Consider the following 25,675-nt stretch of genomic DNA (forward strand, 5'->3'; position numbering starts at 1 on the left):
ATCTGTTTATCACAAAATATATATATATATATATATATATATATATATTATATATATATATATATATATATTTTATATGTATATAGTGTGTGTGGATTACATCTCTGCCGTCCCACCAATATCTGATTACATTACACTGCAGATCTGTCTGTCCTCAGGCGTCTGTCAGAGGTGTGTGCCTTAGGGCTGAGCCTGACCCTAGCTCTGACCCTGTGCGCCTCAGGGAAGCCTCCTGTTGTCATAGCAAATGTCAGTCCTGTGTGATCACCGCACAGCCCCAATGTGAACAGAGGGAGAATTCTCCCTCTGATCTGCACTATAGATGGTAAAATCATACTGACTGTAGCACCGATAGGGTTAACTGCCACGATCCGCTGCAGATGGGTCTCAGGAAGTAACTGTTCTTCCCGAAGCGGCAACGCAAAAAGGGACGTACAGTTACGTCCGTGGTCCTGAATCGGTTAAAGTATCGGAAAAATGTATACCTGATTCATATGTACAAAGAGACATAAAGGCAAAAAAAGGAAGGACCGCGCTCAAGTGAACCAAGATATGCATAAAATAGGTAAAAGTTCCACTTACTTCACGTGGGGGATAGATAACCAGTATCTTATCCCCCTCCAAGAAGGCCGATACTCAAATAACCAGGGTAAGAACGGTGTAGGAAGCCACAGGTCATAGGTGTAAGGTATTTTAAAATACCTTACACCTATGACCTGTGGCTTCCTACACCGTATCGGCCTTCTTGGAGGGGGATAAGATACTGGTTATCTATCCCCCACGTGAAGTAAGTGGAACTTTTACCTATTTTATGCATATCTTGGTTCACTTGAGCGCGGTCCTTCCTTTTTTTGCCTTTATGTCTCTTTGTATTTATACACCGGTGTAGTGATCTACGCTCGGGTATTGGACCGGCGCCCTCCACCAGTGGATGTCCAGAGGGACAAGTAACCTATATACCTTCCTGGCTTTGGGTGATGTGGGTGTCTTTGTGGACTATACCCACACTCACCGGGTGAGTCCCCTTTTATACAATTACTTTGGATGAGCGCTGCTCTATGTTCTTCTTTCTTCTACTGATTCATATGTAGATTTTTTTTTATGTATTTTGGAGCAATATGTGTCCAGAGCAGGAGAGGTTTTCTATGGGGATTTGCTGCTGCTCTGGACAGTTCCTGACATGGACAGAGGTGGCAGCAGAGAGCACTGTGTCAGACTGGAGAGAATACACCACTTCCTGCAGGACATACAGCAGCTGATAAGTACTGGAGAGAATACAGCACTTCCTGCAGGATTTACAGCAGCTGGTAAATACTGGAAGACTGGAGATTTTTAAGTAGAAGTAAATTATAAATCTTTATAACTTTCTGGGACCAGTTGATTTAAAAGGAAAAGATTTTTGCCTGTGTACCCCTTTAACCTTTTTACGCTCAAACCTTCCTAAAGGGGGCAGCTTCCCATTAGAATGGAGTGGTGGGTAGTGGCTGCATGTCGCTGCTCCCTCCATTCTCTATGGGGGTACGCTCTATGAGTACAGTATTTGGCTGATTATGGCAGCTGTGGACAGACAATGGCTTTATCAGATGGAAAAACGTCTTTAAGGGTGCGTTCACACCTACAGGATCCGCAGCAGATCTGCAACAGATCCGCGGCAGATTTGATGTGCAGATTTGATGCTGTGTTCAGTTAATTAAATGAAATCTTCTGTGGATCCGCAGCAGAAAAGCAGCTGCGGATCTGGTAAGTGTGAATGTACCCTGATCAGGCTGGGTTCACACTACGTATATTTCAGTCAGTATTGTGGTCCTCATATTGCAACCAAAACCAGGAGTGGATTAAAACACAGAAAGGATCTGTTCACACAATGGTGTAATTAAGTGGATGGCCGCCATATAACCGTAAATAACGGCCATTATTTCAATATAACAGCCGTTGTTTTCAAATAACAGCAAATATTTGCCATTATATGGCGGCCATCCACTCAATTTCACCATTGTGTGAACAGATCCTTTCTGTGTTTTAATCCACTTCTGGTTTTGGTTGCAATATGAGGACCACAATACTGACTGAAATATACTGACTGAAATATACGTAGTGTGAACCCAGCCTCAAGGTGAACAATCAGCAGGTGAGACAACTCTACCCTTCTGCTATGTCCCTATTGCACAGCAGACGCTGAGGAGGAAGGGATGTCTCTTATAGTGTCTCTTATAGTGTCTCTTGTAGCGCGCGTCTCTTGTAGCGCGCCTCCTACTTTCCTCCTCTGCGCCGTTCCCCTGCAGTTATTCGTGTGCTCCACAGTCCAGGGAGATTGTTAGGAGCCCCTCCCCCATAGTGCAGATTCCCCCTTTTACGGATAATGAATGGCGCGGGCTGGGGGCGGGCAGTGCTCCCAACAGTCTTACTGCATCGGAAAGGCACCGAGGAGGAAGGGTAAGAGACCTGCTGTGAGAGATGCACTATGAGAGACATCCCTGACATCAGCAGGTCAGAGTCGTCCGACTAATAATAAAACCGGTGATATAGAGTGAGCGGCCTCGTCTATCTCCCTGTGTCTGGTGGAATGCCCCCCTAATAGCACATGGCCCCCTGTGTATAGTGAATGGGTTTGGGGGGGTTACACGTAACACAGGGACTGACACCGATTCCTGTCAAGTAGATATCATCACGTTCCAAATCCGCATGTGCTGAAATTGGCGCGGATAGCTGACAGTCTCGTACAGGTTCATGTCTGTCACATCCAGAAATACAGCGGTCTAAGAATAATCCCGGGGCTGCCACATCCGGCTCTCCTGTTATCTGTCACTATGGGCGAGGGATAGCAGCTCTCTGTTTTCTTAGGATAGTCCCACTTTGGGTTTTTGGGATGAGCCGGGCTGTGATCATAGACTGTGCTGGGCAGGAGACATGGCGGCTACCCCTGGGGTACACACCGACTTTGCTGGGCCGACAACATGACAGCTACCCCTGGGGTACACACCGACTGTGCTGGGCCGACAACATGACAGCTACCCCTGGGGTACACACCGACTGTGCTGGGCAGGAGACATGACGGCTACCCCTGGGGTACACACCGACTGTGCTGGGCCGACAACATGACAGCTACCCCTGGGGTACACACCAACTGTGCTGGGCAGGAGACATGACGGCTACCCCTGGGGTACACACCGACTGTGCTGGGCCGACAACATGACAGCTACCCCTGGGGTACACACCGACTGTGCTGGGCCGACAACATGACAGCTACCCCTGGGGTACACACCGACTGTGCTGGGCAGGAGACATGACGGCTACCCCTGGGGTACACACAGACTATACTGGGCAGGAGACAGGGCGGCTACCCTGGGGGTACACACAGACTGTACTGGGCAGGAGACAGGGCGGCTACCCCTGGGGTACACACAGACTGTACTGGGCAGGAGACATGACGGCTACCCCTGGGGTACACACAGACTGTACTGGGCAGGAGACAGGGCGGCTACCCCGGGGGGTACACACAGACTGTACTGGGCAGGAGACAGGGCGGCTACCCCGGGGGTACACACAGGCTGTACTGACGCACTAAGCATAGAGAACCGAAAGAAGAGAGAAGAACTGTCTGAATGCAAGAGAACCAACATAGTGGAAAACTATCAACAATCTCAAGGAAAGGTGTACGGTAACCCAGTGTTATGGATACATAGTCTGTAATACCGACCTGTGCCGGAGGTGTACGGTAACCCAGTGTTATGGATACATAGTCTGTAATACCGACCTGTGCCAGAGGTGTACGGTAACCCAGTGTTATGGATACATAGTCTGTAATACCGACCTGTGCCAGAGGTGTACGGTAACCCAGTGTTATGGATACATAGTCTGTAATACCGACCTGTGCCAGAGGTGTACAGTAGCCCAGTGTTATATATACATAGTCTGTAATACCGACCTGTAGCGGTGGTGTACGGTAACCAAGTGTTATGGATACATAGTCTGTAATACCGACCTGTGCTGGAGGTGTACGGTAACCCAGTGTTATGGATACATAGTCTGTAATACCGACCTGTGCTGGAGGTGTACGGTAACCCAGTGTTATGGATACATAGTCTGTAATACTGACCTGTCCTGGAGGTGTACGGTAACCCAGTGTTATGGATACATAGTCTGTAATACTGACCTGTGCTGGAGGTGTACGGTAACCCAGTGTTATGGATACATAGTCTGTAATACCGACCTGTAGCGGTGGTGTACGGTAACCCAGTGTTATATATACATAGTCTGTAATACCGACCTGTGCCAGAGGTGTACGGTAACCCAGTGTTATGGATACATAGTCTGTAATACCGACCTGTGCCAGAGGTGTACAGTAACCCAGTGTTATATATACATAGTCTGTAATACCGACCTGTGCTGGAGGTGTACGGTAGCCCAGTGTTATAGATACATAGTCTGTAATACCGACCTGTGCTGGAGGTGTACGGTGACCCAGTGTTATAGATACATAGTCTGTAATACCGACCTGTGCTGGTGGTGTACGGTAACCCAGTGTTATGGATACATAGTCTGTAATACCGACCTGTGCTGGAGGTGTACGGTGACCCAGTGTTATGGATACATAGTCTGTAATACCGACCTGTGCTGGAGGTGTACGGTAGCCCAGTGTTATAGATACATAGTCTGTAATACCGACCTGTGCTGGAGGTGTACGGTGACCCAGTGTTATGGATACATAGTCTGTAATACCGACCTGTGCTGGAGGTGTACGGTAACCCAGTGTTATGGATACATAGTCTGTAATACCGACCTGTGCTGGAGGTGTACGGTAACCCAGTGTTATGGATACATAGTCTGTAATACCGACCTGTGCTGGAGGTGTACGGTGACCCAGTGTTATGGATACATAGTCTGTAATACCGACCTGTGCTGGAGGTGTACGGTAGCCCAGTGTTATAGATACATAGTCTGTAATACCGACCTGTGCCGGAGGTGTACGGTAACCCAGTGTTATGGATACATAGTCTGTAATACTGACCTGTAGCGGTGGTGTACGGTAACCCAGTGTTATGGATACATAGTCTGTAATACCGACCTGTGCTGGTGGTGTACGGTGACCCAGTGTTATGGTAACGGCTGCACCTCTAGTGCTCAGTGGGAATTGTACAGAATCGGTGATATTCGGCCTGAAAACCATGTTCTATATGTTTTTACGTCTGTATAATTCCTGTGTCCTGTATAATAGAGATTATTCATTGTATGGAGGACGTGTGTAATAATGGAGGACGCCATCATTAGAGAGGAGTGAATCTCCAGCCGCTCGGGTTCACCTATATGCTCTGTATTTCATTACTCCATTAGGGTGTGTACTTGCAGAATCGCTGCCCCATCCCTCTCCGCCGGCTCCATTATATGCTTGGGTGGATTCTGTTGTCCGCACCAAGAATTGACAAGACAATTTTATGGGCAGACAGCAGAATCCATCGGAGAATTTAATGGCGCCGGCGGAGAGGGAAGCGGGGACGAGGTTTCGGCAACAATTTCCTTACCTGGATGCCGCCATCTTCCCTCTTACTGACTCTTCTGGTGTCTGTGCTTCTTGCAGAGTGAACGTCTGTGGGGGAAAGTGCTGCCATGGCTGGAGTAAGTCTGCTGGGTCCGAGCGATGTACAAAGCGTAAGTATCCACTACATGGTCCTATGTTATCAGCAAAAACTGATGGAAGTGCGGCTACTGGGCTTATCTAGTCTGTCTTCACCTCATTTCGTGGTAAAATCCTGGGCTTATCTAGTCTGTCTTCACCTTATTTCATGGTATAATCCGAGGCTTATCTAGTCTGTCTTCACCTCATTTTGTGGTATAATCCAAGACTTATCTAGTGTGTCTTCATCTTGTTTCTGGGTCCATTTCAGGGCTTATCTAGTGTGTCTTTATCTTGTTTTCTGGGTCCATTTCAGGGCTTATCTAGTCTGTCTTCATCTTGTTTTGGGCAGGTATATTAGTTGTGACCCTTGTTTAGTCTTCACTATTCAGCAAACTCTCTTGTAATCTGCTTTCTCATTTTAAGTAAAAGCTGCGATCTGTCTGTAAGGTGTGAACTGTGGCTGATTTTCACATGAACATAATCTTAGTGGACTAAAGCCTTGTGTCGGCCATTTCTGGGGTGGAGGTGCTATGTACATGAATGGCACCTGATACAGAGGGGGATATATTATGCAGTAGGTCCGTTGTTGACGTGTTATACGCAGAGAGGTTGAGCAGGATCTGACGGTCTTGTGGGGTTCTCCCAGTATGCAGGGTCCAATCTATCAGAGGGTCAGAGGCTCCCAAGGTAAATTTGGGGAAGGAATCCTGTTTGGTCCATCCTACTGTTGTGCAGATTGTAGAAAAAGTTAGAGGGAGTCCCCCTTTAGTGCTGTGTGTAATGGCTAGGTATCAGAATACACAATGCATCATGGCCGGCCTGTATAGGGGCCGTATAGCTGCAGACTAGTCAGTGTGCCCACACTGCCCCCAGTCTGCTGCCAAAAGTGCCCACAGTGGTCAGGGAGGGGATCTCCACTGGACCATGGAGCAATTGAGAAAGGTGGTCGGGTGTAATATTGTATGACGTCACGGATGGCAGGGTGGGGGGGGGGGGGCACCAGGGTGACTATAGGAAGAAGGCCGTGTCTTTATCGCAATTGGCGGCATATCTTCCTGTGTGTACAGGGGGTGGACGTCTGATAGCAAAGGGAAACACTGACAGGACAGATATACCTAGACAGACGGACGGGACAGATATACCTAGACAGACGGACGGGACAGATATACCTAGACAGACGGACGGGACAGATATACCTAGACGGACGGGACAGATGTACCTAGACAGACGGACGGGACAGATGTACCTAGACAGACGGACGGGACAGATGTACCTAGACAGACGGACGGGACAGATGTACCTAGACAGACGGACGGGACAGATGTACCTAGACAGACGGACGGGACAGATGTACCTAGACAGACGGACGGGACAGATGTACCTAGACAGACGGACGGGACAGATGTACCTAGACAGACGGACGGGACAGATGTACCTAGACAGACGGACGGGACAGATGTACCTAGACAGACGGACGGGACAGATGTACCTAGGATATAGATCCAGATCACCAGAAGTGCATATATAACTAGTGCGCTGCCGCTGTGTGATCCGGCATCCTGTCCTCCTGTGTCTTCGGGTCATCTTCTCCAGAATGATTGAAAGCAGGGCAGGAGAGCTGGAGAGTGGGATGCCAGATCACAGGAGCGAACTAGGTAAGTATACACTGCTGGCGATTTTGGAAACAGGACTGGGATCCAGGTTTTTGCGTCACGGAGCAACAGTCAGTTATAAGGCACCTGGGAAGGAGCTGCAGTCAGTTATAAGGCAGCCGGGGAGGAGCCGCAGTCGGTTATAAGGTAGCAAGGGAGGAGCGGCAGTCGGTTATAAGGCAGCCGGGGAGGAGCGGCAGTCGGTTATAAGGCAGCCGGGGAGGAGCGGCAGTCGGTTATAAGGCAGCCGGGGAGGAGCGGCAGTCGGTTATAAGGCAGCCGGGGAGGAGCGGCAGTCGGTTATAAGGCAGCCGGGGAGGAGCGGCAGTCAGTTATAAGGCAGCCGGGGAGGAGCGGCAGTCGGTTATAAGGCAGCCGGGGAGGAGCGGCAGTCAGTTATAAGGCAGCCGGGGAGGAGCGGCAGTCAGTTATAAGGCAGCAGGGGAGGAGCAGTAGTCGGCTATGTACAGTATCTGGTGGATGTGTAATGTTCGGTTCCCGGCAGAGGAGCTCAGTGTCCTGCAGGTGGCAGTGTTGTTCAGGCTGTCGGTCGTGTCCTGGTGCACATAGTGGTGGAGTGTGCACTCAGCTATTATTATGCTTCATGGCTCCTCTGGATCTCGCTCTCTGAGTCCTTGTGAAGCCTTAGAGGGATTATCAGAGCCCCGTGACCACATGTGAGCAGGGGGGCGCTGCACGAGATACCTGCGCTTTCTTTGTAGTGGGATAATTAGATTTATGGCGTTTTCTTCAGAAGCCGCTATTTGTGGTTTGTACATTTTCTGACTCCATTCATGTCTATTGGATCGGATTTCCATCCACCTAATAATGAAGTCCTCTCCCATTGCCTCCTATAGTGGATGGGTATAAGATGCTGTATGTATGTGCCCGGAGCCTGCCGGCTATGCCCAGGGGGTCGCAGACAAGCCTGACCCTACCTAGCCATATGTAACCTACTGTCCTTGTGTCCCCTAGTTAAAGAGGTACTCCGGAGAAAAACAAAACACCAAATCAGCTGGTGCCAAAAAGTTTTATACAGATTTGTAAATTACTTCTATTTATTAAACTTTAAGGAGAAGTCCTGCGAAATGATAGAGTGCTTTCCGCTCCTCGTGCCTGCGCCGTGCCGCATCCCCAGGCTCCCGTACCCCGCCAGGGGCCATTTTCTCCCTGTTTCGGGGGACGTCACAAAAGGTGGGGTGTGGTGTCCCATGCCAATCACTGACGCTGTGCAGGGCACCCATCAGCCAGGTTGTAACTTAGCAGGAGGGGAGATATGAAGACTGTCAGCGGGGGTCCAGGAGCGGGACGCAGCACTGCACGGGCAACCCCGCGCAGTACCCTCTTTGTTATGATCCTACCACCACCAGACTTCTCCTTTAAGTCTTTAAGTACTTATCAGCTGCTGCATGTCCTGCAGGAAGTGGTGCATTCTCTCCAGTCCAACACAGTTCTCTTTGCTGCCACCTCTGTTAATGTCAGGAACTGTCCAGAGCAGGAGAGGTTTTCTATGGGGATTTGCTGCTGCTCTGGACAGTTCCTGACATTGACAGAGGTGGCAGCAGAGAGAACTGTGTTGGACTGGAGAGAATGCACCACTTCCTGCAGGACATGCAGCAGCTGATAAGTACTGGAAGATTGGAGAGAATACACCACTTCCTGCAGGGCATACAGCATCTGATAAGTACTGAAAGACTGGAGATTTTTTATAGAAGTAGATTTTTATGGCACCTGTAAATCATTTTTAAAGAGTTTTTTTTTCCTGGTGAACTTCCCCTTTAAGGTGACTATAGATGCAGTGGTGATGCTGCTATCATCTGATGCATGGGAGTCTGCAGAGACATAAGTAACAGGCGGGTTATAAGTAGCGTAATGGTAGACTTGCACTTGGAAGGCTGTGCACATTGCTTTGTGCCCCCACTGTTGGGGTCATGTTTGCACAATCGCTCTAGTAGCCATTGCTGGAATGTTCCAGATGTCTGGACGTGGACCAGTGAAGAATTCCAGGAATATCTCAGCTGAGGTGTATGGAAGAAAACAACCTTTCCTTGGCCTAAATATTATAATAATATCCACTGATAGGGAGCGATCCTTCTGGGAGCGGGGGAGGCAGACAGTGATGGAAGTCAGAAATTCTACCTGCACAATCCTACTGCACCAGCTCATCATGTCGGCCCAGCGTCACGTCTGTCTGTGTTTCCTCCTATACAGCCCATTAGGAGGATTGTGGTATATACCCCTGCAGTCTGCCCGGAGCCCTCTCCATCCTCTCTACACTCATACACCGCCTGTACAGTGACACTTGTCATCTCTCCTTCCTCTCTTCACTCATACACCGCCTGTACAGTGACACCTGTCATCTCTCCTTCCTCTCTACACTCATACACCGCCTGTACAGTGACACCTGTCATCTCTCCTTCCTCTCTTCACTCATACACCGCCTGTACAGTGACACCTGTCATCTCTCCTTCCTCTCTACACTCATACACAGCCTGTACAGTGACACCTGTCATCTCTCCTTCCTCTCTACACTCATACACCGCCTGTACAGTGACACCTGTCATCTCTCCTTCCTCTCTTCACTCATACACAGCCTGTACAGTGACACCTGTCACCTCTCCTTCCTCTCTACACTCATACACAGCCTGTACAGTGACACCTGTCATCTCTCCATCCTCTCTACACTCATACACAGCCTGTGCAGTGACACCTGTCATCTCTCCATCCTCTCTACACTCATACACAGCCTGTACAGTGACACCTGTCATCTCTCCTTCCTCTCTACACTCATACACCGCATGTACAGTGACACCTGTCATCTCTCCTTCCTCTCTTCACTCATACACAGCCTGTACAGTGACACCTGTCATCTCTCCTTCCTCTCTACACTCATACACCGCATGTACAGTGACACCTGTCATCTCTCCTTCCTCTCTTCACTCATACACCGCCTGTACAGTGACACCTGTCATCTCTCCTTCCTCTCTACACTCATACACCGCCTGTGCAGTGACACCTGTCATCTCTCCTTCCTCTCTACACTCATACACCGCCTGTGCAGTGACACCTGTCATCTCTCCTTCCTCTCTACACTCATACACCGCCTGTGCAGTGACACTTGTCATCTCTCCTTCCTCTCTACACTCATACACCGCCTGTGCAGTGACACCTGTCATCTCTCCTTCCTCTCTTCACTCATACACAGCCTGTATAGTGACACCTGTCATCTCTCCATCCTCTCTACACTCATACACAGCCTGTACAGTGACACCTGTCATCTCTCCTTCCTCTCTACACTCATACACCGCCTGTGCAGTGACACCTGTCATCTCTCCTTCCTCTCTACACTCATACACAGCCTGTACAGTGACACCTGTCATCTCTCCTTCCTCTCTACACTCATACACAGCCTGTGCAGTGACACCTGTCATCTCTCCATCCTCTCTACACTCATACACAGCCTGTGCAGTGACACCTGTCATCTCTCCTTCCTCTCTACACTCATACACCGCATGTACAGTGACACCTGTCATCTCTCCTTCCTCTCTACACTCATACACCGCATGTACAGTGACACCTGTCATCTCTACACTCATACACCGCCTGTGCAGTGACACCTGTCATCTCTCCTTCCTCTCTACACTCATACACCGCCTGTACAGTGACACCTGTCATCTCTCCTTCATCTCTGGTGCAGTGCAGCTGGTGTGATCTGCCCTTCATGAAGACTTGGATGTTTGTTCTTTCCTCACACCCTGATCTGCTGTGTACAACCTTCTTATTCACTCTTCTGCCATTTCTAAGGATATGCTTTTTTTCTTTAGAAAAATCTATTGGAGAACCAGTTTCAGAAACCGAGGTACAGTGTTGCCTTGGATTAGTATAATCTGTTCCGGAACCGTGCTTGTAATCCAAATCACTCTTAAACCAAAGCAAATTTTCTGTGTAATGTAAAAAAGGGTTTTGGTGCTGTGTGACAGGAGAGCTGACCATACAATGCGAGCACCCCCCAGGATTCTCTGCTACTGAATGCAGATGTACAGCAGCTGTATACATGTGCAGTAAAGGGAGACACCTAGTGGCCGTATGTATAACATTGATTTAAACATAGAGAACGTTTTATTTTTAATAGAGTATATTGCAAAACTTCCTGTGACCATTAACCCGCTTATTTCTTGCTTTTTTTGCAACACTGTCTGTAATGTTACAAAGCCAGTGAATATTCCTGCGCTGGGATGTGCATTAGGTCTGCCTTCTACTGGATCGGGCCTTGTTGTTTGTGGTTTCTGTCCCTTAGACATCCCCCCCCCCCCCATATTACCGCTGATCATTCTGTGTACACAGCAGGAGCATTCATCTTCCGTCTGTAAGGATGCGGCATCTCCACAACAGCCGGGTCACAGAATCTGCAATGTGCGGCCGGTGACTAAGGAGAAATGGACGTTTCCTTTCCAGAGATAAAACCTCGGCCCAAATCCAAAGAGAGTCTCACATTTTTCACAAAAAAATAAAAAAAACAAAACCAGGAGAGCAGTTTGTGTGTCATGTGAGTGATCAGCCATAGTGCGGGGATTCCGCTCAGTATCCGCTCCCCCGTGGATATATTACTGGACAATATGGTAAATATTACAACCAAAAAAAACAAGAGCTCCTGGCAAAAAGAACTGATGAATCCCTGTGTGTCAGTTTGTTGCAAAGGAGATCACATACATGTGTGTGTATATGTATATATATATATAATGTGTGTGTGTGTATATGTATGTGTATATATAATGTGTGTTTGTATGTACCATATGTCCATATGTGTATGTATGTACTGTGTATATATATATATATATATATATATATATATATATATATATATATATATATATATATAATGTGTGTTTGTATATACCATATGTGTGTGTGTGTGTGTGTATATATATAATATAGTGTGTATGTATGTAAACGTGTGTGTGTGTGTGTGTGTATATATATAATATAGTGTGTATGTATGTAAACGTGTGTGTGTGTGTGTGTGTGTGTGTGTGTGTGTATATATATAATGTGTTTGTATGTACCATGTGTGTGTGTGTATATATATAATATAGTGTGTATGTATGTAAACATATGTGTGTATGTATGTGTATATATATATATATATATATATAATTATGTATGTGTGCGTGTATATGTGTAACTGTGGAATATTAGAGCCATTTTCTGGACAATAAAACCCCATTGATGGCTGTGACGGGCAGCCCATACGATTCTCCACCCTCAGGATTTCTGATGCGCACCCTGGTGGGCCGCATGTGTCTGTGCACAGATGTGCTGGTGTTTCTGTAGTGCTGGATAAGCCTCTGTTCACATCTGTGTAGCAGGTCTCATTGCAGATTCTGTCTGGACAAATTTTTGTCTGGGAACATGCTGAAAACCCAATGCACGTACTGAGTTGGGGTCTTTTAGGTTCTGTTGTGATAGATCCAGAACCCCCGCCATCATACAGGGCAGGAGACGGGGCTATCCCCTCTGCTGTGATAGATCCAGGAGCCCCGCCATCATACAGGGCAGGAGACGGGGCTATCCCCTCTGCTGTGATAGATCCAGGAGCCCCGCCATCATACAGGGCAGGAGACGGGGCTATCCCCTCTGCTGTGATAGATCCAGGACCCCCGCCATCATACAGGGCAGGAGACGGGGCTATCCCCTCTGCTGTGATAGATCCAGGAGCCCCGCCATCATACAGGGCAGGAGACTGGGCTATCCCCTCTGCTGTGATAGATCCAGGAGCCCCGCCATCATACAGGGCAGGAGACGGGGCTATCCCCTCTGCTGTGATAGATCCAGGAGCCCCGCCATCATACAGGGCAGGAGACGGGGCTATCCCCTCCGCTGTGTAGAGAGTAAATAAGTCTTCAGCTCTGTTTAGTTGGTGGATTTTGTTGGTGAACATCGACAACCTGAGCAAACAGATAGGAGTCCTGTGTAAATAGTGAGGTTATCACTTGTATGGTAACGTATACGGTATATACTGGACAATGGGGCTTCCTGTGTGCTCAGCTGGGGACGCTGTGCTGGGACTGGGGGGTTACTGTGTATTATTATATAGTGGGATCTGCAGGATTGGTGGTCACACTCACTGATGACGGCATGCGTATACACCAGAGGTAGGCCAATGGTCACATATGTCTGCAGAACAGAGCGGATTTTGCTGAACACTAAGGATCATTGGTTATTGTGGCCTTTGTTCTCTGACAGGTTTCACCACTTTTTAACCTTTCTTCACCGGGTCACTTGTAGATGTCATGTTGGTTATTGCGGCTCAGTGACATAAAGAATGGTTTAGCCCTTGAAGTGATCTCCAATATGGTGGACACCTAGTGCTGTATAGATTTATTATAGGACAAAGCCTATAATAATGACTGTGCCGTGGATTTATAAAACCATAACTAATATTAAGATAGAACTCCACCCGAATAGATTGCAGGAGCGGAGCGGCTATAGGCTGAAATCACTGGCGACGCTTTTAGTGCCATATCTTGCCAAATACGCTGAGGATTTGCATTCTATGGTGTTTTGTTCATAATCTTTGATCATGAACATTGACGGCCCTCATTGTAAACCAACGGCCGTTATTTAGCATAAAAAGACATTGTGTGAACATAACCTAAACCTTGGCGGTGGTGTCCTGACACAGATTTAAACAGTATATATGGATTGTGCACGGATTGTTGAAATAAGGGCTAACATGCAGAAACAGCAGCCCGTGCTCACTTTGGGCGACAGCTCCTCATGTTACCTGGTGGACGCTGCTGTATAGTAACATCAGATGTTTCTCTGAAGTATTTACATACATATGTGTATATACGGACGGTGTGCAACGGAACAGAGTTTGGAGCAACGGCATTGTGTATCATTATGGTGCCAGGAGCTCCTTAACTATTTAAATCTTTGCAGTTCTGTACTGACACAACCACGCAGCTGTGTCAGTACAGTATCGCTAAGGTTTTAACAGTTTTGTCGCTCCTGGCATCATAATGATACACAGTGCCGGGAGCCCAATGAATCCGGTCTGTAGCACATCTGCCCTTAGGGGACAATGGGGCGTCTCCTGACAAGTTCTGAGCAGTTAGACGTGAGTGACCCCAATTCTTCAGAAAATCTCTTGAGCAATAGATGGAAGTCTGTGTGTTATATATTCTGCAATCGTTATTATTCCTCAGGGTTTAGGCCGCAGCCGAGGCCCAGAGAGGTCGGATTCCACGTTACATCGTAGCCAGACTTTTACTTAGCACCTCGCCAAAATGATGCATTTGTGTATATTAGAGATGCGAATATTTCCAGGCTCTTACACAACCATGTGCGACCGACTATAAACATACAGTATACAGGACACAGGGCAGGGGGCTCAGACTGTACTGGTAATATATACAGGACAAAGGGGGCTCAGACTGTACTGGTAATATATACAGGACACAGGGCAGGGGGTTCAGAGACTGTACTGGTAATATATACAGGACACAGGGCAGGGGGCTCAGACTGTACTGGTAATATATACAGGACACAGGGCAGGGGGCTCAGACTGTACTGGTAATATATACAGGACACAGGGCAGGGGGCTCAGACTGTACTGGTAATATATACAGGACACAGGGCAGGGAGCTCAGAGACTGTACTGGTAATATATACAGGACACAGGGGGCTCAGAGACTGTACTGGTAATATATACAGGACACAGGGCAGGGAGGTCAGAGACTGTACTGGTAATATATACAGGACACAGGGCAGGGGGTTCAGAGACTGTACTGGTAATATATACAGGACACAGGGCAGGGAGCTCAGAGACTGTACTGGTAATATATACAGGACACAGGGCAGGGGGCTCAGACTGTACCATACAGGACACAGGGCAGGGAGCTCAGAGACTGTACTGGTAATATATACAGGACACACGACAGGGAGCTCAGAGACTGTACTGGTAATATATACAGGACACAGGGGGCTCAGAGACTGTACTGGTAATATATACAGGACACAGGGCAGGGGGCTCAGACTGTACTGGTAATATATACAGGACACAGGGCAGGGGGCTCAGAGACTGTACTGGTAATATATACAGGACACAGGGAGGTCAGAGACTGTACTGGTAATATATACAGGACACAGGGAGGTCAGAGACTGTACTGGTAATATATACAGGACAAAGGGCAGGGGGCTCAGAGACTGTACTGGTAATATATACAGGACACAGGGAGGTCAGAGACTGTACTGGTAATATATACAGGACACAGGGCAGGGGGCTCAGAGACTGTACTGGTAATATATACAGGACACAGGGCAGGGGGCTCAGACTGTACTGGTAATATATACAGGGCAGGGAGCTCAGAGACTGTACTAGTAATATATACAGGACACAGGGCAGGGGGCTCAGAGACTGTACTAGTAATATATACAGGACACAGGGGGCTCAGACTGTACTGGTAATATATACAGGACACAGGGCAGGGAGCTCAGAGACTGTACTGGTAATATATACAGGACACAGGGAGGTCAGAGACTGTACTGGTAATATATACAGGACACAGGGCAGGGGGCTCAGACTGTACTGGTAATATATACAGGACAAAGGGCAGGGGGCTCAGAGACTGTACTGGTAATATATACAGGACACAGGGCAGGGGGCTCAGAGACTGTACTGGTAATATATACAGGACACAGGGAGGTCAGAGACTGTACTGGTAATATATACAGGACACAGGGCAGGGGGCTCAGAGACTGTACTGGTAATATATACAGGGCAGGGGGCTCGGAGACTGTACTGGTAATATATACAGGACACAGGGAGCTCAGAGACTGTACTGGTAATATATACAGGACACAGGGCAGGGGGCTCAGACTGTACTGGTAATATATACAGGACACAGGGCAGGGGGCTCAGAGACTGTACTGGTAATATATACAGGACACAGGGCAGGCTCAGACTGTACTGGTAATATATACAGGACACAGGGCAGGGGGCTCAGAGACTGTACTGGTAATATATACAGGACACAGGGAGCTCAGAGACTGTACTGGTAATATATACAGGACACAGGGCAGGGGGCTCAGACTGTACTGGTAATATATACAGGACACAGGGCAGGGAGCTCAGACTGTACTGGTAATATATACAGGACACAGGGAGCTCAGAGACTGTACTGGTAATATATACAGGACACAGGGGGCTCAGAGACTGTACTGGTAATATATACAGGACACAGGGGGATCAGAGACTGTACTGGTAATATATACAGGACACAGGGAGCTCAGAGACTGTACTGGTAATATATACAGGACACAGGGCAGGGGGCTCAGAGACTGTACTGGTAATATATACAGGACACAGGGCAGGGGGGCTCAGACTGTACTGGTAATATATACAGGACACAGGGCAGGGAGGTCAGATACTGTACTGGTAATATATACAGGACACAGGGCAGGGGGCTCAGAGACTGTACTGGTAATATATACAGGACACAGGGAGCTCAGAGACTGTACTGGTAATATATACAGGACACAGGGGGCTCAGAGACTGTACTGGTAATATATACAGGACACAGGGAGCTCAGAGACTGTACTGGTAATATATACAGGACACAGGGCAGGGGGCTCAGAGACTGTACTGGTAATATATACAGGACACAGGGCAGGGAGGTCAGATACTGTACTGGTAATATATACAGGACACAGGGCAGGCTCAGACTGTACTGGTAATATATACAGGACACAGGGCAGGGAGGTCAGATACTGTACTGGTAATATATACAGGACACAGGGCAGGGGGCTCAGGCTGTACTGGTAATATATACAGGACACAGGGCAGGGGGGCTCAGGCTGTACTGGTAATATATACAGGACACAGGGCAGGGGGGCTCAGACTGTACTGGTAATATATACAGGACACAGGGCAGGGGGGCTCAGGCTGTACTGGTAATATATACAGGACACAGGGCAGGGGGGCTCAGGCTGTACTGGTAATATATACAGGACACAGGGCAGGGGGCTCAGACTGTACTGGTAATATATACAGGACACAGGGCAGGGGGCTCGGACTGTACTGGTAATATATACAGGACACAGGGCAGGGTGCTCAGAGACTGTACTGGTAATATATACAGGACACAGGGCAGGGGGCTCAGACTGTACTGGTAATATATACAGGACACAGGGGGCTCAGAGACTGTACTGGTAATATATACAGGACACAGGGCAGGGGGCTCAGAGACTGTACTGGTAATATATACAGGACACAGGGCAGGGGGCTCAGAGACTGTACTGGTAATATATACAGGACACAGGGCAGGGGGCTCAGAGACTGTACTGGTAATATATACAGGACACAGGGCAGGGGGCTCAGAGACTGTACTGGTAATATATACAGGACACAGGGCAGGGGGCTCAGACTGTACTGGTAATATATACAGGACACAGGGCAGGGGGCTCAGAGACTGTACTGGTAATATATACAGGACACAGGGCAGGGGGCTCAGACTGTACTGGTAATATATACAGGACACAGGGCAGGGGGCTCAGACTGTACTGGTAATATATACAGGACACAGGGCAGGGGGCTCAGACTGTACTGGTAATATATACAGGACACAGGGCAGGGGGCTCAGACTGTACTGGTAATATATACAGGACACAGGGCAGGGGGCTCAGACTGTACTGGTAATATATACAGGACACAGGGCGGGGGGCTCAGAGACTGTACTGGTAATATATACAGGACACAGGGCAGGGGGCTCAGACTGTACTGGTAATATATACAGGACACAGGGCAGGGGGCTCAGACTGTACTGGTAATATATACAGGACACAGGGCGGGGGGGCTCAGAGACTGTACTGGTAATATATACAGGACACAGGGCAGGGGGCTCAGAGACTGTACTGGTAATATATACAGGACACAGGGCAGGGGGCTCAGAGACTGTACTGGTAATATATACAGGACACAGGGCAGGGGCTCAGACTGTACTGGTAATATATACAGGACACAGGGCAGGGGGCTCAGAGACTGTACTGGTAATATATACAGGACACAGGGAGCTCAGAGACTGTACTGGTAATATATACAGGACACGGAGCTCAGAGACTGTACTGGTAATATATACAGGACACAGGGGGCTCAGAGACTGTACTGGTAATATATACAGGACACAGGGCAGGGGGCTCAGACTGTACTGGTAATATATACAGGACACAGGGCAGGGGGCTCAGAGACTGTACTGGTAATATATACAGGACACAGGGGGCTCAGAGACTGTACTGGTAATATATACAGGACACAGGGAGCTCAGAGACTGTACTGGTAATATATACAGGACACAGGGGGCTCAGAGACTGTACTGGTAATATATACAGGACACAGGGAGCTCAGAGACTGTACTGGTAATATATACAGGACACAGGGCAGGGGGCTCAGAGACTGTACTGGTAATATATACAGGACACAGGGCAGGGGGCTCAGAGACTGTACTGGTAATATATACAGGACACAGGGAGCTCAGAGACTGTACTGGTAATATATACAGGACACAGGGGGCTCAGAGACTGTACTGGTAATATATACAGGACACAGGGAGCTCAGAGACTGTACTGGTAATGTATACAGGACACAGGGCAGGGGGCTCAGACTGTACTGGTAATATATACAGGACACAGGGCAGGGGGCTCAGACTGTACTGGTAATATATACAGGACACAGGGCAGGGGGCTCAGAGACTGTACTGGTAATATATACAGGACACAGGGCAGGGGGCTCGGACTGTACTGGTAATATATACAGGACACAGGGCAGGGGGCTCGGACTGTACTGGTAATATATACAGGACACAGGGCAGGGGGCTCAGAGACTGTACTGGTAATATATACAGGACACAGGGCAGGGAGCTCAGAGACTGTACTGGTAATATATACAGGAAACAGGGCAGGGGCTCAGACTGTACTGGTAATATATACAGGACACAGGGGGCTCAGACTGTGCTGGTAATATATACAGGACACAGGGGGCTCAGACTGTACTGGTAATATATACAGGACACAGGGCAGGGGGCTCAGAGACTGTACTGGTAATATATACAGGACACAGGGCAGGGGGCTCAGACTGTACTGGTAATATATACAGGACACAGGGCAGGGGGCTCAGAGACTGTACTGGTAATATATACAGGACACAGGGGGCTCAGAGACTGTACTGGTAATATATACAGGACACAGGGAGCTCAGAGACTGTACTGGTAATATATACAGGACACAGGGGGCTCAGAGACTGTACTGGTAATATATACAGGACACAGGGAGCTCAGAGACTGTACTGGTAATATATACAGGACACAGGGCAGGGGGCTCAGAGACTGTACTGGTAATATATACAGGACACAGGGAGCTCAGAGACTGTACTGGTAATATATACAGGACACAGGGGGCTCAGAGACTGTACTGGTAATATATACAGGACACAGGGAGCTCAGAGACTGTACTGGTAATATATACAGGACACAGGGCAGGGGGCTCAGAGACTGTACTGGTAATATATACAGGACACAGGGAGCTCAGAGACTGTACTGGTAATATATACAGGACACAGGGGGCTCAGAGACTGTACTGGTAATATATACAGGACACAGGGAGCTCAGAGACTGTACTGGTAATGTATACAGGACACAGGGCAGGGGGCTCAGACTGTACTGGTAATATATACAGGACACAGGGCAGGGGGCTCGGACTGTACTGGTAATATATACAGGACACAGGGCAGGGGGCTCGGACTGTACTGGTAATATATACAGGACACAGGGCAGGGTATTGTGTTTATACAGACTGGACCTGGGGGAGGCTGTGGACGTTGTGTATATAGACTGGACCTGGGGGAGGCTGTGGACGTTGTGTATATAGACTGGACCTGGGGGAGGCTGTGGACGCTGTGTATATAGACTGGACCTGGGGGAGGCTGTGGACGTTGTGTGTGTATATAGACTGGACCTGGGGGAGGCTGTAGACGTTGTGTATATAGACTGGACCTGGGGGAGGCTGTGGACGTTGTGTATATAGACTGGACCTGGGGGAGGCTGTAGACGTTGTGTATATAGACTGGACCTGGGGGAGGCTGTGGATGTTGTGTGTGTATATAGACTGGACCTGGGGGAGGCTGTGGATGTTGTGTGTGTATATAGACTGGACCTGGGGGAGGCTGTGGACGTTGTGTATATAGACTGGACCTGGGGGAGGCTGTAGACGTTGTGTATATAGACTGGACCTGGGGGAGGCTGTGGACGTTGTGTATATAGACTGGACCTGGGGGAGGCTGTGGACGTTGTGTATATAGACTGGACCTGGGGGAGGCTGTGGACGTTGTGTATATAGACTGGACCTGGGGGAGGCTGTGGACGTTGTGTATATAGACTGGACCTGGGGGAGGCTGTGGACGTTGTGTGTATGTAGATTGGACCTGGGGAGAGGCATTTGATATTGTGCCGCATGTGAGGTCGGTCTATACAATTAAGATGCTGGGACTTGGGAAAACATGCAAATGGGTGAGTAACTGGCTGGGTGATAGGACTCTGGGAGGACGGTCATCGATGGACTCTTGTCATTTTTTTTCAACCTTATTAACTATTTGTATACGATGTGTAACGCCCCTACCTGCTCATTTTACGGCTTGAATCCTAGATCAGGGATCAGACGGCGTTTTCACGTCCGACTCCGCAAAGAGTTTCATTTCCTTTTTGAGAAACAAGCAGAAAAGCCATTGAAATGCTGCCGAGCGGTGGAACCCATCCAACAGGTCAAGTGGTGTTTATAACTTGTCTTCCAAGAAAGAAAAGATGCTGGATTTGGTGTAATGGCGGGAAATCTCTGCGGAGTTACACCACAGGACACGTGCTGCTGCAATGTCAGCTCCCCCATCATTACAATGGGATTTACTGGTGGCTTAAAGAATCATTGAAAACCACAAGGTTCCTGCAGATAGAGCTCTTCCAGCGTACTTCTCTCTTTCCAATACCCCGGGTCACCTGCCGTACCCACGGCTCTATTCATAGTACAGAAGCTGGGGGCAGATATGGAGAGGAGTACATAGGTCAGACCCCCCCCATAATTTCCTACTTTTCCCTTATTCTGTGGATTGGGGAAAAGTTGATTTTCCTGGAATACCCCTTTTTTAAGCTCAATTCGCTTTAATGGAAAGAAATTGATATGACGCAGTGCAGAAGTCTCCGTGTAGCCGGGGCTCCTCTGTAAGTTGTCTTCCTGCACTGTCAGCAAACGGATCAAAAAGACTTGTTAATGGGAAACTAAAGAGGGAAAATTAGGTTATGTTCACAAAATGTATTTTTTCATACTTCTACGACCGTTGTTGCCAATTGCATTAACGGCCGTAGTTAATAGGAAAAAATACATTGGCTTGTTGTCTATGGGGTCGCGGCCGGAGTGTATACACATAGTATACGTTCCAGCCGGGACCCCTAGCGGCCCCGCAAATAACTGTCAGTTTTTTGCGACCGCTATTCATTGAATAGCAGCTGCAGAAAGCCCTGTCAGATTTTATTAGTCAAAAAGTCTCTTTTTGTACTCAAAAAGCTGTTTCCCAGCCCCCCCCCCCTCTTTCTTACCTGTTCATTATCAGCCTAAGTCGTCTCCATTACAGAGATGCAAAGTGAAGACTGGTTCTGCTGAGTCCATTATAACCTTTGGAGGGGGGAGGGGCTGAGTGAGCAGGGAGAGCAGAGAAGCAGCTGTACAGTTTGGAGACTGTCTGGGCACATAAAACGCTGGATTCACATGTCAGAAAGGTCAGTGCTTATCTGGGAGCTTGGGGAGAGAAGATTGCAGGAGGATGCGCTGTGCAGGGTTGCCTTTTCTCCTCTCCGTGCTCACTCATCCCCCTCGGACCCTCCCCTCTCCATAGACCTTAATGCACACAGGAATCCTGCTTCTTCTGAAGTGGGGGGGGGGGGGATAAAAATGCTTTTTGAGTACAGGAGGAAACTCTTTTGCTTAATAAACCTATTAGAGTTTCTTATAACCGCTGGTGCTCCTGCAAGGTGACATTTAATGACAGGTACACTTTAAGGTTCGTAAGTAGTAAAGCAGAGTGATAAGAACGGCCGATATAATAAGACGAGTCAGGCAAGTAAATAAGGCTGAGGAGTGGTGAGGCCGTGACTTTGTGTCTGGCAGACAGAGCGGTGTCAGGAGCCAAGTGGCAGTGACTGGGCCCACTTTATTATCTGTGGTGGTTATGGGGGGGGGGGGGGGCGGCTTTGTTGTGTCCGTCCCCTCTTACCATGTCCTCTATCTGCCAGAAAGGTCAGAGCCCTGATTAATTTCCCAGACGCCTACAAAGATGTCACCGAGTGTACGGAGAGCAGGAAGATTTGTTTCTGAGAAGTAACAAGAGGTTCTGAAACCGAGAAACCATCTGCAGATTAGGGGACTAGAGACGGCCGCAGGGTTTAGACGGCCCCTCGCTGGGATTAGTGTTTGGATGGATTTTTGCCCTTTGCTGGTTCTGTTTATGAAGCTTCCACAATGGGATTTCCATCTGTTGTAGGATAACCCCACCGCCGGCTCGGAGCGCCTCACTTTTTTTTTAGTCATATGACGTCCTGTATGTGAGTAGACGTTATACGTTCCCTTCACAGCACCAACGTTTTGCTCCACTCCGGACCCCAGTAGTGGAGCACAATCCGTGATCACTGAACGGCCACCGTCCACACCAGACGCTACGTTCTTTGGCTTTTATATTAATAGGTGAACTGAAATGGAGCATAGCTGGAGTCTCGGCTTGAGATGGGGAATAGAATGGTCACAGATATAATTGGGCTCCTATATTTTTAGAAGAGCCGTCCGGCTGGTTTGTTTTCCCGCTGCGTTGCGTCCTGGTGCCATCTCTTCCTCACATACATCCACATGATCATCAGACCGGGCAACCGACCAATCAGGGAGATGCATGATGGGAAATGTAGTTTCCTGGCCGGCGCCATCTTGGATACAGACCGGCTTTTAGAAAAATTTGTAACTCAGGAATGGCCGTAGCTAGAAAGACGGGAGACGGCTCAAAGTGCTCAGGGGGACTTGGTGAGTACGAGACGCCAGCATTTCATTTTTAGCTCTTAGGTGGAGAACCCCGTTTATGGTAACTGAGGAGAATCTGTAATGCAGCCATGCTCCCCCTGCTGTGCCAGCCGCATTTACATGGTGTTTCCATCACTTTCTGAGGTTCTCAGGTGAGCAGACCCCCCTCTCCCCTCTGCCCCTGAAATCAGGTTCCTTACTTGAATCGAGTACTCGAATATCGGGAAACCGTCGACCCGAGTAACAAGCATGAAAGTCTTTTAGTAGTCGCTCATCTCTAGTGGTAATGTGTGCCCGACTACTACTCCACTCTAATGTCTAATGGTGGTTTTACACGGAGCGATAATTCGCACGATTAATGATTTTGAATGAACGATTTTTTTTTATAACTATCAGCGTTTACACGGAACGATACATCGTACGGAATATTCGTTTTGCGATCGTTTGGCGATCGCTTAAGCCTATCTCACACATAGGGGAAATCGTTGAAAGAATGTTTACACTGAACAATCTGCGAATTTTTTGCGAACGATCAACGACGATTTGAGAACTTGTTGAAAGATCAAAATGAACGATTTCTCGCTCTTCGCTTGATCGTTCTCTGCGTTTACACGTACGATTATCGTTCGAATTCGACCGTTATCGGGCAAATTCGAACGATACATCGTTCCGTGTAAAACCACCATTAGCTCCACGGTTGTATACCTTGTGATGGTTAGGGCCCTATTCCACCGGACGATTTTCATTTGCATAATCGTTAGCGATTAACAATCTCAAACGACCACTATTGCGAAAGACCTGAAAACGCTTACTCATTTCCATGGAACGATAATCGTTACTTATGATCATAATTGCGATAGTTTTTCTTCGCTATTTATTCGCTATTGCGTTCGTATCTTTTGCAAACGACCGAACGATGTCTTATTCAATGCGAATGTTTTGCGAACGAGCAACGATAAAAATAGGTCCAGGTCTTATAAAGCGATCAAGGATTTCTCGTTCGGTTGTTAATCGTTAAATACATTTCAACCGAACGATTATCGTTTAGATTCGAACGATTTAACGATAATCTGACCGATAATCGTCCGGTGGAATAGGGCCCTAAGGGTGAGTTTACTCAGAGAGATTTATCTGACAGATTTTTGCAGCTAAAGCCAGGAACAGACTATAAACAAGGAACAGGTCATAAAGGAAAGACTGAGATTTCTTCTCTAATTAAATCCATTCCTGGCTTTGGCTTTAAAATCTGTCTGATAAATCTCTCTGTATAACGGCAGCCTTAAGGTTCCTGGTAGCAGCCCCCTCTCCCCTCAATGGTCAGACCCCTGCTATTCTTACATTTATCACCCATGCAATGTATAGGGGATAAGTGCTTTGGTTGGAGTACCCCTTTAGTGTCAAGAAGGGGACCTGATGCAATAAAGTAGGCTCCCGAGGAGATAAGCTCATCGCATGTTTGCTGGGTACTTTATCCTGATAGAAATTAATGTGGGACGTAAGAATTTTTCACGCCTCTGTCCTGTGGTTTGAACAGTTAAAGAAAAACTGAGTGTCTGCAGTGGGTGGTGAAACCTAATAAGGAAAGTATCATTTCTGGACCCGGCGTCCACTCAGCGCCGTATCACCGGGCTCCTGGACCCTGCCGGATGTTATTATCTTATAGATTCTGTGTATGTCACAACCCGGCGGAAAAAGGATGGGATGCAGCCCGCTCAGCCAATCAGTGACTGCAGCAGTGTCCCGCCCCTGTCACTGATTGGCTAAACGGGGCATCCATCAGCTGAGTCAAGAAGGAGTATGGGCCCTTTTACACAGAAAGATTATCTGCCAAAGATTTGAAGCCAAAGTCTGGAATGGACTAAAAACAGAGATCAGGTCATAAAGGAAAGCCTGAGCTTTCTCCTCTTTTCAAATCAATTCCTGGTTTTGGCTGCAAATCTTTGGCAGATAATCTGTTAGATAATCTTTCTGTGTAAAAGGGCCCTAAGACATGGAGAATGGCGGCAGGGTTCCTGGACCCAGACGGGGCGCCGCATGGGCCTGTGGAACAGTAAATATACATTCTTTTATATTCCCCCGCAACCCTGCCCGAACTGATTAACCCCCTGATATGTTTGATGGATCTGGGACTATATACTGATATGTATTGTGGTGTCCCACTAGGGATGTTGCAGTTATATACACCCTTTGCAAAAGTCTGTACTTATTGTTATTATTGTGATGAAAGAAGTACTAAAGTTCACCTCTAGATGTCGCTATATTATGTATATGGAAGCTGCACAGCTGAAGGATCGCAAAGGATTATTGT

The 25,675-nt window shown here is 48.0% G+C and overlaps 1 protein-coding gene across 2 annotated transcripts in view; it reads left to right on the forward strand.

The window, feature by feature from the left end:
- The window catches only part of LTBP1 (latent transforming growth factor beta binding protein 1), a 332,339-nt gene that overhangs the window by 25,930 nt on the left and 280,734 nt on the right, over positions 1-25,675 (forward strand). For both annotated transcript variants that reach the window (XM_069954510.1, XM_069954509.1), the window contains exon 2: positions 5,576-5,646. In XM_069954510.1, the coding sequence (XP_069810611.1) occupies positions 5,576-5,646 (71 nt within the window). The remainder of the gene's footprint in view (positions 1-5,575; positions 5,647-25,675) is intronic.

The sequence above is a fragment of the Dendropsophus ebraccatus genome, chromosome 15 (assembly GCF_027789765.1).
Source record: "Dendropsophus ebraccatus isolate aDenEbr1 chromosome 15, aDenEbr1.pat, whole genome shotgun sequence".
NCBI classification, from domain to species: Eukaryota; Metazoa; Chordata; class Amphibia; order Anura; family Hylidae; genus Dendropsophus; species Dendropsophus ebraccatus.